The sequence below is a fragment of the Vanessa atalanta genome, chromosome 16, assembly GCF_905147765.1.
Source record: "Vanessa atalanta chromosome 16, ilVanAtal1.2, whole genome shotgun sequence".
Classification (NCBI taxonomy): Eukaryota; Metazoa; Arthropoda; class Insecta; order Lepidoptera; family Nymphalidae; genus Vanessa; species Vanessa atalanta.
Genome location: NC_061886.1, coordinates 8,080,715 through 8,093,878, shown reverse-complemented (window position 1 = coordinate 8,093,878; position 13,164 = coordinate 8,080,715). Strand labels below are relative to the sequence as shown.

The following is a 13,164-nucleotide window of genomic DNA, read 5'->3' as shown; positions in this document are numbered from 1 at the left end:
TTATATATATATGTTTATTGGTGTGCTAGAAAGAGTAATCTGATTTGATTTGACACATTTTTTGTGCTTTGAAAATTATTGTAAATTATTTATTAAATGCAGGAAAAATGCAAAGGCGCGTCTACTCTGCGACATGCAAATGTTTAATTTTTTGAAGTATTACCACAGCGGGCTAATTCGTAGTGATTTTAGCCTCTTTTATTTTATATAGATATGTAAAATGCACTTAGAATATAATATGTAATTTCGGTAAATAGTTAAATATATATTATCTATGCGTCTGACAGAAGAAACAGATTGAAGGTAAAGTTTGAATAATGGAATGGTTGCTTAGCAACGTATCATTTAGATTGAATAATAACAACTTAAATTAAATTGAAATAATTTAGAACTCAATTGTTAAAAAATTAGAAATTATTAGTCTGCAACTAATTATCTTGACTAAGATAGTATTATGGCAGAATCAGATATGCTTACTCATGAGTTAATTTGTAACGATAACAGTACAAAAGAGTTTTTGTTACATGAGAAAACTTGCGAAGCATATAAGGATAGTGACGAAGAGATAAAAATGATATTCAAGGAAATTAAAAAGCTCTCGGTTTCTAAAAATAAGGATACAGAAATAGGCGAGGATGTTGATGATGTGGACTTAATTTTAAAAAGAGCAGAGGATATTGCCAATGAGACTGAAAATATTTTAAAAAGTAGCCCCGTAGCGACGGTTGTGAATGGTATTCGTCCATATATCGATTCCGGTAACATACCACAAATAAAAGTTACTAAGCCCAGTGATAAAGAAATTCGCATAGGAGAGTATAAAACACTATTTAATGAAAAGGTAAGATTGTCAAAAAATCTATATTAAAATACTTAAGTACATTTTTTAAATAATAAATTAATGTTTTACAACACATTATCAAACATGATATCACATCTTATGTTAAAATAAATACATCCATAGAATTAAATGTAGTATTTAGAGCTTATGAATTTGACTGGCAAGTACTCTGACTCCAGCCAGGGACTCTCTGGCAACAGGCTCAATGAAAGATGTAGGCAAGATGAAACCGTATCGTCCCGTGTCACTTAGTTCAATTGTAAATGCATATTTTATTCCTTGTGCCTTAGCCCAATCATCAGAGCCCCCCGATGCGGGGTAGAGAAGTCCACTTGATGAACCTACTGAGTATTTTGACCCTCCTGTATTCTCAATAGCCTGAAAAAAGTTATTCGTGGGTTTAAATAACATTGAAATTAATCCATATTATTTTCATAACATTTAAAAGAGTGACATAGTAGTATGTAATTATAATACTTTGCATTATTAATTTACTTACTGCGGCTATGCTTTTTCCTACAACGTCTAATTCTTTGTGATCTGGGGGGACAGCAGTGTCATAGCCCCATGGATAAAGTAGATATTGCCCATAACTGTGGTATGTCAAATAAGCTGAGAAATTGGCAGCACTGTTTTTGATGAATTCCTAAAAAGATACTGTTGTTATTTGTTGTTTTTGTTATTGTAAATCAATTGTTTTAAGTTCTCAGAAGAATATTCTTAATATGTACAATGTGGTATTTCTTTTAACATTCTCGCTTCTCCAAATAACAAATATACTTTTAAAGTGATATATAACACATTTTTGTTTGTTTATTATTCATAATTTATTCCAAATATGTGCTTGTTTGTGAGAAGAGTTTTTTACATATTTGAATATTTTTTTTATACTTACTGAGACAGCTTTGGATTCAGGTTCAGAGAAAGCTCTGGCACCCCGATAAATATCACTGCAAGGGTTACTAGATGCCCCTTTTCCGCCCCAGCGATAACTAGAAATTGACAAATAATTATAAAAATATCCACACCTTAAATTATAGTCCCTGACATTTGCATCTCATAAAAAAAAAATAATTTATAAATATATTATAATGGCTAATACAATTCCAATTTTATAGCAAAAAATATAGCCGTCATAAAATTGGGTTTTAAGTTATTAATAAAATTCTGATTTTGAATATTCCAATATATTTTTTTTACCCGAAGTTTCTGTTGAGGTCAGCGCCGACACATGCCCTTGTTCCAATAGTTGGTTTTCTATTTTTCCGCCATAAGCGATCTTTAACATGCGTGTATTCATATCCATCTGGGTTGACGACCGGAAGTATATACCTGAATATCAATAATTGTTAGAAATATATGTATTAGATGGGTCTTTATATACCTATGTTTATTTGCAAGTTCATAGTTTACCAATCAATGTTCCTAATATCATCGGATTCTTCATCAAAGTTCTCAGCAATTTGATTGATTAAATACGTGACGGTCGCTGGACTTATCCATTCACGCGCGTGTATTCCTCCATCAATAAACACCGCTTTGTTTGTCGGTTTCCCATCAGATATACGCAACACCTGAAAATAAAAGACAGGTAAAATAATTTTTATAAACGTTATTACTTATAAGCATAAGTTATACATTGTTATAACTTATAAGCGTAAGTTTACTACTGGAAATATTTAGTTATTCTATGTGCGTTTCAGGATATGTTACACAAACCTTAAGATCTCTTCCTTCATAAGACGTCCCGATAGTATTAACGCTAATAATTTTTGGGTATGTTTTAGCTAGGTAGTCCATAAAACCATGAATATCTTCGAGCCTATGATATTGTTTCCACGTCATACGATGACCTGATAAAAAATAATTTGTTATAAAATATATAGTCAGAAGTTGGAATGAGAACATCTTTATTAGGAAAACATTTTATTAAGACATTTTTGAAACTCGTTTAGTAAATGTTTATAGAATTGTCATTATTTAGTATTAAATTACTTTCATGATTACATTACGCCTTCAACATTGAGGTTTAGTTTAGTATTATTCACAATCCGGTCAATGTACTGCTTTGTGAATCACGGATTTTTGGTACCATTACATAAACAATACGTATAAAAACATTAGTCACACAACAGTCACAGTTCAATTTAAAATGAACATGCGACGATTCCTTTACCCTATGAACACAACAAATTTTGTAAACCCAACACAAGTTAAAACATAAACGTGCAATTTATCTAATGCCTAAACAACAACGAACCCCAATTCGCATACGGCCAATACTCCATGGGCATTTTTACGGAATTGTAACCCATGTAGGCACTTATCAAACCTAACCGTAGCTGGCTGGCCCTGTAACGCCAAAAATTGTAAGCTCTTGCTGTAACAAAATGACATCAACCCTTGGAATATTGTTGTGGGTTCTATGCGCAAGGATACTGAATGAATACTTATTTTTAATAACAAACCTCGTCTGTCCTGAAGCTCGATTTCATTCTCATCGAGTGGTGGATTTTCTTCGTTTATTCTCTTTTGTAAATCGTCAATTACTATATGAAATGTAATGTTTTCTCTTTTCATGATTCTTGTTACATTTTGTAAAGCATTTGATTTTACGAAAACGTCCAAGTATGTCTGGTTACCGGCCCAAGTAGATATTACTGTATATATAGATATAAGAACCATTAATTATTATAAATTATTGATTGTGTTGATGATGTTTAATGTTTAAAAAATATATATTAAGATGTAACGATAGATTTTGGGTTTTAGGATTTTGACAAAATATTAAAATTATATTATTATTTTTTTCATTCGTAACTGACCTCCCTGCATTTCAGTGATAATATTAATAGTTTTATAATTTTTGCGTTCAAGAAGAGTTTTCTTATTGTCAAGTCTTTATGTTTTAGAAAAAAAGAATCAAAAAAAAATCTCACGGTTTCTACGACGCAGTCTTCCTAGAGTTGCTCGAACACCAGTTTTCTCCGTAGAAACTTTCCACACCTGTGCGCCCGAATAGTCTACTTTAGTATCGGTGACCTCAGCCGCTTTCGCAAGTATTGCAATTTCTTCTTCAATTTCATCTCCAAATTCAACCGGGGTTCCTTCTTTAAAATCGGTATTTGATGGTACTTCTGTTGAGATCTCCGTAATTTCCGGTTCATCTTGTGGCTGTTTCACTGAACCACGCTTTGGCCAATCTAAAATTATTTCAGATTTTTTTTTATTAAAGAAATACCTGTTATTACTATATATAAGTGCTATCATAATATTCGATTATGTGTTAGCTATGTAATGTTTAGCCTTGTAATAAACGTGAGTAATTATCATTATTATTGTTATTTACCATAATATGGTCCTACTGGTGCTTTGTCCTTTGTTTATTTGTATAAGAGGACGTGCGCACTGAATTCCGAATACATAAATTTTAACGATAGAAATCTAACTATTGTTGTAACTAATGTTTTACACAATTAATTACAATTGTGTGCAAAAGCAAAAAAAAAAGGAACAAATATATATTATTTTAATTTATATACGTTATGGTCTCGTGGTAATAAAGTAGTATTATTGATCTTATCAGAAGAATGCATAGAATTATAAGAAATCCTGGGTCGTCATCTGATTGATTTATAGCCTACGGTAAGTTCGCTCGGTAGGTATTATAGTTTCGACCATACATCACATGATGAATTTTTAAAAGGACTACGTTGATTAGAATGCTGTCCCTGTTCATCGGTGACACTTTAAATTTACTTTCTCTGCTCGAGCCTTGTTTTCATTGCTACATATTTGCTAATGGAAGAATATAATAGCTCACTTAAATTATGGTTAACGATTTGATTTGTTTTACAAGTAAGGCTTTAAATCCAGCTGCGAATACTATACAATAAATAACATTTCTTAAATTTATAATTTGCTAATGACGAAACGTATAGACATTTATACATTATTGATTGCTATTGTATTGTTTTTCTCGATTTGTTTAGCGCTTTTCCGCAAGTCTAAATCTATGATTTTGCTCACGCAGTGTCGAAGGTGACTATATGTCATGTATCCAATTTTTCTTTGTGTCCGGTAACGTTTATTATACGATCTATGAATGCGGATAAAGGGTAATGTTCTAACTTTTTACTGTTCTCTACAAATTGTTTTCGAAGCTAACAAATAATAATTAATTACTAATACATTTCAAAACTAATATATAAAAATAATTTAATACAAAAATATATTTATTTAGTAGTTATATAATGTAATGTTATCATTCGTTTATAGTAATTATATATGTGGTCTTAGTTAAAATCACAACAAATATAAAAATCTTTAAACGCGAGACAGTGTTTTTAAATACGATACATACGATATGTAGAGATGTATTTATGACAATGATATTAGATAAACTTATAAATAAATATATTACCTTTTCCCGGTTCAAGTTCATTTATAAGCGGCGTGCAGAACGTCAGTGTAGTGACCGCTAGAAGCACAACCGTCCACAACCACATCTTCATGGTTACTGATGTCGACCGTTACTGACCCACGCATAAAACAAACCGCATCTATGCACTACACGATCTGCTCGCAACTCCAAGCCACTTTTAAAAGCTCTTACTCATACAACACAATGTAAATAAATCAATGACTTTATGAAAAACATCGAAAATATTTGAAATACAAAAACAAGCAAGGCTAAGACAAGAGGTATTTGAGATATATTTAACAATACCTAAAGCCTATTCATTGCCAATACCTTGCTAGCTCCACGTTATATAATATATAATAATACCTCTCCGTCTAATTTTTTAAAGTATTTTCCTATAAGTCAATGTTAGGTAAAACATAGGTTTTACCTAACATTGACTAAACGAGTTGGTATCCGAAAGATTTTGTGTTGAGTCGATTTGTGGTATTTAGCTTCTATTTCAGTTTATATTTTGTAACTATTGTTAATAGAGCGAATTACTATTTATGAGTAATTATATGAACAAATGAGTTGCGATTCGAAAAATAATAATATATTAAGTAACAGATTAGGGTCAGAGAATGTTGTCCAGTATTTGAATAGTTAATATCACCAAGGCAGTTATATTTATTTTGGAACCAGTATGACAACCTGCTTGTAGCAGAGGCGCCATGCCCGGTCATTGCCTCTAAGTTGCAGTTATTTAATAATAAAGACAAACTGTGTTTACTGTAAACATGTTTTCTTCGCTTAGTACCTTTTATAGCGATTAGTTACGATTTGATTCAAGGTAGCTTCATTTACAGTTACTCTAATTGTGAACTCTTTAATGTCCGATCATTCCGATTTGTTTCCTGAAGTCATTGACATTTATAAAATTGAAAATCGTTCAACTAGAAATATTGCCTGGTATTATAAATAAATATATACTTATCTTAATAAAACATTTTTAGAATAACCAAAGTACAAAGCAGGGTAATAAGGAGGTAAACGAAATTCGACGTAAGCCAAAGTCGAGGCCTTTCTCTGCTGGCGTCATCGATTCAAAGAAAAAAGAGGCCGCGAAAGTAGCGAAATTTACAACGAATACACCGAAGAAAAACACGAATTGTAAACACGAATCCTTAGTAGAAGAATTAAAGGACACAAATGAAAGGATTAAAAGTTTAGAGTTACTTAATGTACAACTAACAGATGACAATAAAATATTACGTAAGAAATTAGACCAGGTGAACGAAGAAAAATATGTAGCTTCATTAAAAGTTACTGAATGCGAAAAATTTGTTCATCGATTATCAAGAGAATACGAAAATAGAAATTCAGAACTTCAAAATTCTAAGCGAAATGAGACAAATTTAATGACCGAACTAAACAAAGAAAGAAATGAAAGAAAAAACATAGCAATACAACGTGATAAAGATGCACATACTATTCAAGATCTTCAAAGACAAGTGAAGGAGATGGAAATGATATTGAAAAGAAAACATCCCGATTCAGTCTCGGCTTTGATAGGTAGAATTTTCATTTTGTGCCCATTATAGTAATAGTTGTAAATTGAGAGTAAAAGAAATTCTTGGTGCTAATTGGTAAACAAGTATACGAGTAAATAACTTGTCACTTTTCATTTTTTTTTCAAAATGTTTACCTTAGCATTATATTAGCAGCCTGAAAATTTCCCACTGCTGGGCTGGGCCTCCTTTCCCTTTGAGGTGACGGTTTGGAGCATATTCCAGCACGCTGCTCCAATGCGGGTTGGTGGAATACACATGTGGCAGAATTTCGTTGAAATTAGACACATGCAGGTTTCCTCACGATGTTTTCATTCAGCGCCGAGCACGGGATGAACTAAGAAACATATACTATTAACACAAATTAAGCATATGAAAATTCAGTGGTGCCCAGGCAAGCACCCGATATCATTGGTTAAGATTCACGCGTTCTGGGCATTCTCAGCCCTTTTTAAAATACCTTACCTATTAATAAATTTTAATTAATGTATTTAGTTGCTTCAAAAACATCGTCGATTGAAGATAATAAGAAGAAATTATTGGAAGAACGTATTTCAAGATTAGAACAGGAACTTAAAGACAAGGAGAATCATTTTCAGAGCATACTATTAACTTTACAAGAAAAATTTGGCGACATGAAGCAAAAATATGAAAGTCATATCATAGATGTAGAACGGCAGTTGATGGAAGATCGTAAAGTGAATAATGATTTAAAGATAAAAATAAATAAAAGTAATTTAACTGATGCCGCCGTTCAAACTATACCTCGATTTCAACACACGGTCTCTACGCAAACATTCATTAAATCAGATCGAGCTGCTTCCGCAGTGAGTCGATTAACACAAAATTCTGCACTAATATTTAATAAATTAAAAGAGGATAGTTATTTGGTAGCTACAATAAAGGGCCTTCAAGCTGAACTGACTGTAAAACAACGAACTATTTCTAAGATTAATCGAGAAACAGAAGAGCTTAAAAAGAATTTACGGAATTCACAAAAGGAAAGAGAAGGTGATATATTTATTTTAATTTTAAATTCTGATTTCATTTATTATATTTGTGTTAAATTTTTTGGTTAATACATTTGTTGCAGTTTTAATGAACTTGAACCCACAAAAGAAAATAATTTGTAAGCCAGCGAAGTCAGCAGAAAATATATTGGCAAGAGTGAACAGTGAAATGGAAACGGAATTAGGTGAGATTAGGAAGCAGAAGGAAAACTTAATGCAAGAAAGAGCGGGATTATTTGCATCGCTTAAACGCACAAATGAAGATTTGATATTGCTGAAAAAGAAGAGGATTCAAGATGTGAGTTTTCATCATGTATTTATCGTACAAGAACATTGATTGGTTTTGGTTGTATTTTATTGTTCAACATTTTTTATTTGATTTAAAAGTCGGTATAGTTTGAATTTACGTGAAGCATCTAGACATAGACATGACTAATGTAGATACAATAAGGCTAGGCTTACAAAAACAATAATGAAGCAACATCGTAATGTCTAGTAAGCTAGTTGTACATAAAATACTCTACGTAATTTTCGTTGGTTCGTTCGTATATCGGTAATTTATACAAAAAAAGAAAATTAAGAATAGAAAAAAAATATTTTAAATTACTAGTAACACTATACAATTATATTTTCAATCATAGTACATTTGAGGAACCAAGATTGATTGAAAATAAATAATTGCTAGCATTATTTATATTCTATCTTATTTTATTCCTATACTTACGTACTTATAGTGCGTATAGTAAAGTGCGAGAGGCATAATTTGGAAAATAACTTCAGATTTGATATTATTGGATGAGCGGAATTCTAAGTAATTCATAGAGTTGTCATAGTGTAAATTTTCTAGTGTCCACGTGATTTGTCCCAATTCATTTTTCGTATAATATAATGAAACCTGCACGGAATTTTTCCTGTTATCTATACTCTACACTCTATTCCAACCATAACACGAAAAATGCCAAATAAATAACATTTGAAAGCAAATTGATATTGCGATATCATTGGTCGAGAGTTTGATTAATGTATGATATTCACTATGGATTTGCGAAAACTGTTATAGGAATTTTGAAAGTAAGATAAAAGTGGAAATAAGTGTTTAAGTGCAATAGTATTGTATTATAAATAAATATATATTAATCATAAACTTTTAGTAGTGCACAATATAGGTAGCTGAGTTGAATTAGCAATTGAAATGAAATACGTAAATTTAAGGTTTGTTTATCCTTTTTCCTACTTCCATTGTAATAAGCTATAGACGATTTCCGGTCACATAAGAATATATTTAGTTAGAATAGATAGTTGTGATGTTGAGGGATAGAACTATTGTTAAACAATGATTTACGAATATATATTTTTTGATGCTAAAATGAAGGTCCAAATTAAATTTTGAAATTTTTATGTAATTTTCGATAGAGTGTGTTAAAATTGTGTTTTGTATAAAATGTTCGTATATAGTAAAAAAAGGCATTTCGAGGCAATGTTCCAAGTTTTCATAAGTTTTTTTGATTCGTTAAAAAAGTTTTTTTTTTTATAATTTCAAATTTTATTGTCCGGGTCACATTTGCAGTGTTTTTTGTTTTGTTTCGTAACATATTATGGTATATGTACATTGTACATCCAATAATTATATAATTACGTAAATGTTATTCTTATTAATAATTAGTTTGCATCTTTCGCCAATGTTCTTTAATTATATTGTTTGGCCGTTCAATTTGCTATTATGATATAGCATTACTCGTTTAAGAAAATAGAATTTACAGCTGTATTTTTAATTTCCCAGCTCCATACTCTGCAGTTGGCACATGAAAAGGAACTCATGCAGATGAATATGCAATTGTATCCGCTGCAAGAAGAAATAAAGCTACTCAATCGAACTGTTGAAATACTCCAGGAACGAGTGAGGGCCGCTGAAGATAAAGTGCTTAGGTATCAAAGTGATAGAAGCGACCATCAGGCCGGTGGAGATAACCCGCTGAGTAAGAGCAATAATCGTTGATCGTTTTGATTTGTGTATGAAAATTTAGGGTATGGATTATGTTTTTGGTTCGTGCTTTCTAAATTTTTTCACAATATGAAACCGATGCAGGCTGATAGTTTGTAATATTTTTTATTATTAGCAGATTTACGAATCTAGTTATATGCACGTCAGCTCCGTATTAAGCACGACAAGCGTTCTATTGCAATCAGGGTTCTGGCGATCTGTCCCCCCCCCCCAAATAAAATTAAGAGAAATTTTGGGTTGCCTTATCGATGGTCTCAGACTTGACTATTATCGGCGAGTTGCAATTTAATGTACCCTGGGTTGAGACGGACCTGATGCACGTTTCCATTTAGCTCTAATGTTAACCGTTTGCAGAGTTTGTATATTTTAGCTAAAATTTTAATGCATTATTAATGAATATTGGGGCAATAACATAATATGGTATAATTCTAAGTTTAGCACGCCATGGACACAGTGTCCATACTTCGTGTACAATAAGCACGAGGGTCATTCACTCAGACTAATGTAGGCTGATAATAAAATTTAACGTGGAGAGCGCACCTTCGTGATTTAATAGATCTACATAAGAATGACGAAAATTTTATACTAAGTATAGGTACTTACATTAGTAATAAATAAATAATTTCCCAGAATAATTCGGTTCATTTTGTAATTCATTATTTTATGGTTTAGTTATGTTACCATATATGTAAGTTTTGTTTAGGTAATTATTATTAATCGGCATATCATGTTATATTTGGTAACGGTTTCAACATTAATTTTAATCTATGATTATAAGCATGAGTAATACATGATATTTACCTACATCTCGTGTGACATATGCATATATTATAGCTAATAATATCGAGACAGTCTTATGTTTAATAAAAAATGTGCTCCTCGTGGGACGGATTCTCCTGGCCTTATTTTGATCTCTGTGAACATCGAAATTGATGGTAGAACAAATAATATAATAGTATTTCGTTAATTAAAAAAATAAATTTTTATAATAATTTATGCTATATAAGAAATGATGTATACAGTATATGCGCCACGAGAGGACGCATGACGACATACGTGAGCGTCATGATGTTTACCGTCACGGCATAGAGTACCTACTACCCAGGTCGTCAGGTTTACATAAAAACGTAGAAATAATGTGACTTAGGAACCTATATCTTGTGGAGTAAACTTGTGTAAAATAAGTATTTTACGTAAGTTTACTTCAAATTAATTGTTATACTTAATCAATATTTCTGAATATTCGACGCATACATTCAAATGATAAAATAAACCTAAATTGATATCTAATTTCGCACTTTTAAACCAAAAGTTTCATTTTGTACGATAAAAAATGTATTTACATCGATGGAAAGATGTTAACCCATTAAAAGTGCTTGTAATGCAAATCCATAAATAAATCTTAACGTCAGCGTGAAGATATTCCTTCTAGTGATATATAAATGCAATTGATCTGTTTCTAATAATCCTCGACTGTTTTATGCATGTCATTACGAGAATATTCACAGACCTACGTGATAGTTTTTATATGTCCGTAAAGTGCCTCGTCGTTTTAATGGCTAACTCATAAGATCGGCCAATACGCATTATATTTTATTTTATGATTCATGTGATCTTGGAAATTTATATTGTTATATGTAATCTAGTTTCCACCCACGGTTCCCGTGTAATTTGTAGGAGGGGGGGGGGGGTGTTAGTTCGGCTTTATCCTATACTTTGCACTTTTCTGTGCCTATGACATCGTGTATGTAAAACTCCATGATGATCGTTGAAGGACCCATTTAAGACGTGGAAAAAACGTAAACGTAAGGGTTGATGGATTTTGTTATCATTATAACCGAAACGTTCTATGTGCCTTATTACTAAACGTGTTTATAAAACGGAATTGATTACTGTTAAGAGCAATTTTATGTCGGTAACTATAACTTTTGCAATAGTTTTTATCAATTAAGTCGCCGTAATTGCCATTAGCCATTACTTGAAGTTAATTAGCCATATATATATACATATATAATATGTAGTATGATATGTCTCGTTATCCTTATTCAGTAGGTACCGTTATTTGTACCTACTGAATAATATTAAAAGTAAAGCTTGTTCGAATCACAATGTGTAATTTGTTAAGAGCGGTTGTGCTTGATATAAAGATTAAAATAGCTCGTTTAAAAGCATCATATTAAACATACTTGGTGTTTGGACTTTCTGCAAGTCTGTCTGGGTATATACTGCTCATCACTTATTTACCGCTTGCTAGTACTTATCCACCAACCCCCATTGGAGAAGCGTGGTGGAATAAGCTCCAAATCTTCTCCTCAAAGGGGGACTCCAGCAGTGTGAAATTTACAGGCTGTTAATATAATGTAATAGTACTTCGTATAGATGTGTCTTGGTTTGAAAAGTGAGTCAGTCGAGAGTAATAGTAGGCACCAGAGGAATATTTTAGTTGGCGATATAGGGGACGTTAAATATATATTAGAGCGGCCATGTGGGTTTTGGGTTTTGGTAACTACGTACCACCACGTGGCTTATTTCTTTAAACAATGCTTACCATTTATAAATGATTCGAGTGTCGTGAAGATGATTGAAATCCTCTGTATTTAGATACTCTAAAGTAATTTGTCTTTTCGATATTTTTCTGGCGTAGATTTCATAGTATTATTTGAATGTTTTAAAAAATTGCATTTGTTCTCCACAATAATGGTAAATGTTTATTTTATTGATTATCATGTAATAATTTTTATTTATAAATACAAACTTTGTATTGAGAAATACTTTTAAGGTGTGTAAGACGAAAACTTTTTGTTTAGTAATAATTTTATTAAGCACGTAATTATTTAAGAATATTATTATATTAATTGATTGTTCAATTTTAATTATGTGTCGTACTGATTTGTATACTTCATTAGGGTGTTTTATCTTAAGGTCTAAATTGATAAGATGTAGGAAATTGTATGACAATATCTATATAACTAGGTTCTTCTAAGCCGGACTACCTAAAAATCTATGGGACTACATTTAGTCTCTTGCACAAACCTGTTTTCAGTAAGCATTGCAGAAATTCTATGACTTAAATATTATATATTAAGTATATATGCAAGTAGCAGCACGAAACTCTTGTGTTGATTGCGCGTGAAGTCAGTGGAGCCTAGCGCAATAAGCGCCCGGGTGCAAGTGCAATTTTAAAGATACCTATTAGGGTCATCGATGGTTCAAAATTTGACAATTGGCGACACGCCGCTCAACACGCGGCGCCCGTTTTTTTTGCACATCCCTGTATTCGGGCCTAAGTCTGTGTGTGACTAGATGTATCTACTTGTGTAAGATGTGTTGTGACATGT

General features: G+C 31.8%; 2 protein-coding genes across 2 annotated transcripts; one reads left to right on the top strand and one right to left on the bottom strand.

Annotated features, from left to right (window-relative positions):
• Positions 1–454: 454 nt before the first annotated feature.
• Positions 455–10,459, top strand: LOC125070010 (centrosomal protein of 162 kDa). The gene is made up of 5 exons (XM_047679675.1): positions 455–841; positions 6,260–6,818; positions 7,310–7,825; positions 7,908–8,122; positions 9,605–10,459. Exons 1-5 carry the CDS (start codon positions 455–457, stop codon positions 9,818–9,820), a joined length of 1,893 nt encoding a protein of 630 aa, XP_047535631.1. The 3' UTR covers positions 9,821–10,459.
• Positions 855–5,391, bottom strand: LOC125070011 (carboxypeptidase B-like). Its single transcript, XM_047679677.1, has 9 exons — positions 5,265–5,391; positions 3,781–4,044; positions 3,310–3,501; positions 2,561–2,694; positions 2,255–2,415; positions 2,042–2,173; positions 1,737–1,833; positions 1,341–1,487; positions 855–1,219 (listed from the first exon to the last, which is right to left on the bottom strand). The coding sequence occupies exons 1-9, from the start codon at positions 5,353–5,355 to the stop codon at positions 980–982; spliced, it is 1,458 nt and encodes a 485-aa protein (XP_047535633.1). The 5' UTR covers positions 5,356–5,391; the 3' UTR covers positions 855–979.
• Positions 10,460–13,164: the final 2,705 nt, after the last annotated feature.

Excerpts from the sequence above, each read along its gene's own strand:
- LOC125070010 (XM_047679675.1), top strand. The coding sequence starts at position 455 with ATGGCAGAATCAGATATGCTTACTCATGAGTTAATTTGTAACGATAAC. Across the intron at positions 6,819-7,309 it reads TTCAGTCTCGGCTTTGATAG|TTGCTTCAAAAACATCGTCG; the intron begins GTAGAATTTTCA and ends TAATGTATTTAG. Across the intron at positions 8,123-9,604 it reads AAAAGAAGAGGATTCAAGAT|CTCCATACTCTGCAGTTGGC; the intron begins GTGAGTTTTCAT and ends TTAATTTCCCAG.
- LOC125070011 (XM_047679677.1), bottom strand. The coding sequence starts at position 5,355 with ATGAAGATGTGGTTGTGGACGGTTGTGCTTCTAGCGGTCACTACACTG. Across the intron at positions 4,045-5,264 it reads TGAACTTGAACCGGGAAAAG|ATTGGCCAAAGCGTGGTTCA; the intron begins GTAATATATTTA and ends AAATAATTTTAG. Across the intron at positions 3,502-3,780 it reads AAGACTGCGTCGTAGAAACC|TAATATCTACTTGGGCCGGT; the intron begins GTGAGATTTTTT and ends CTATATATACAG.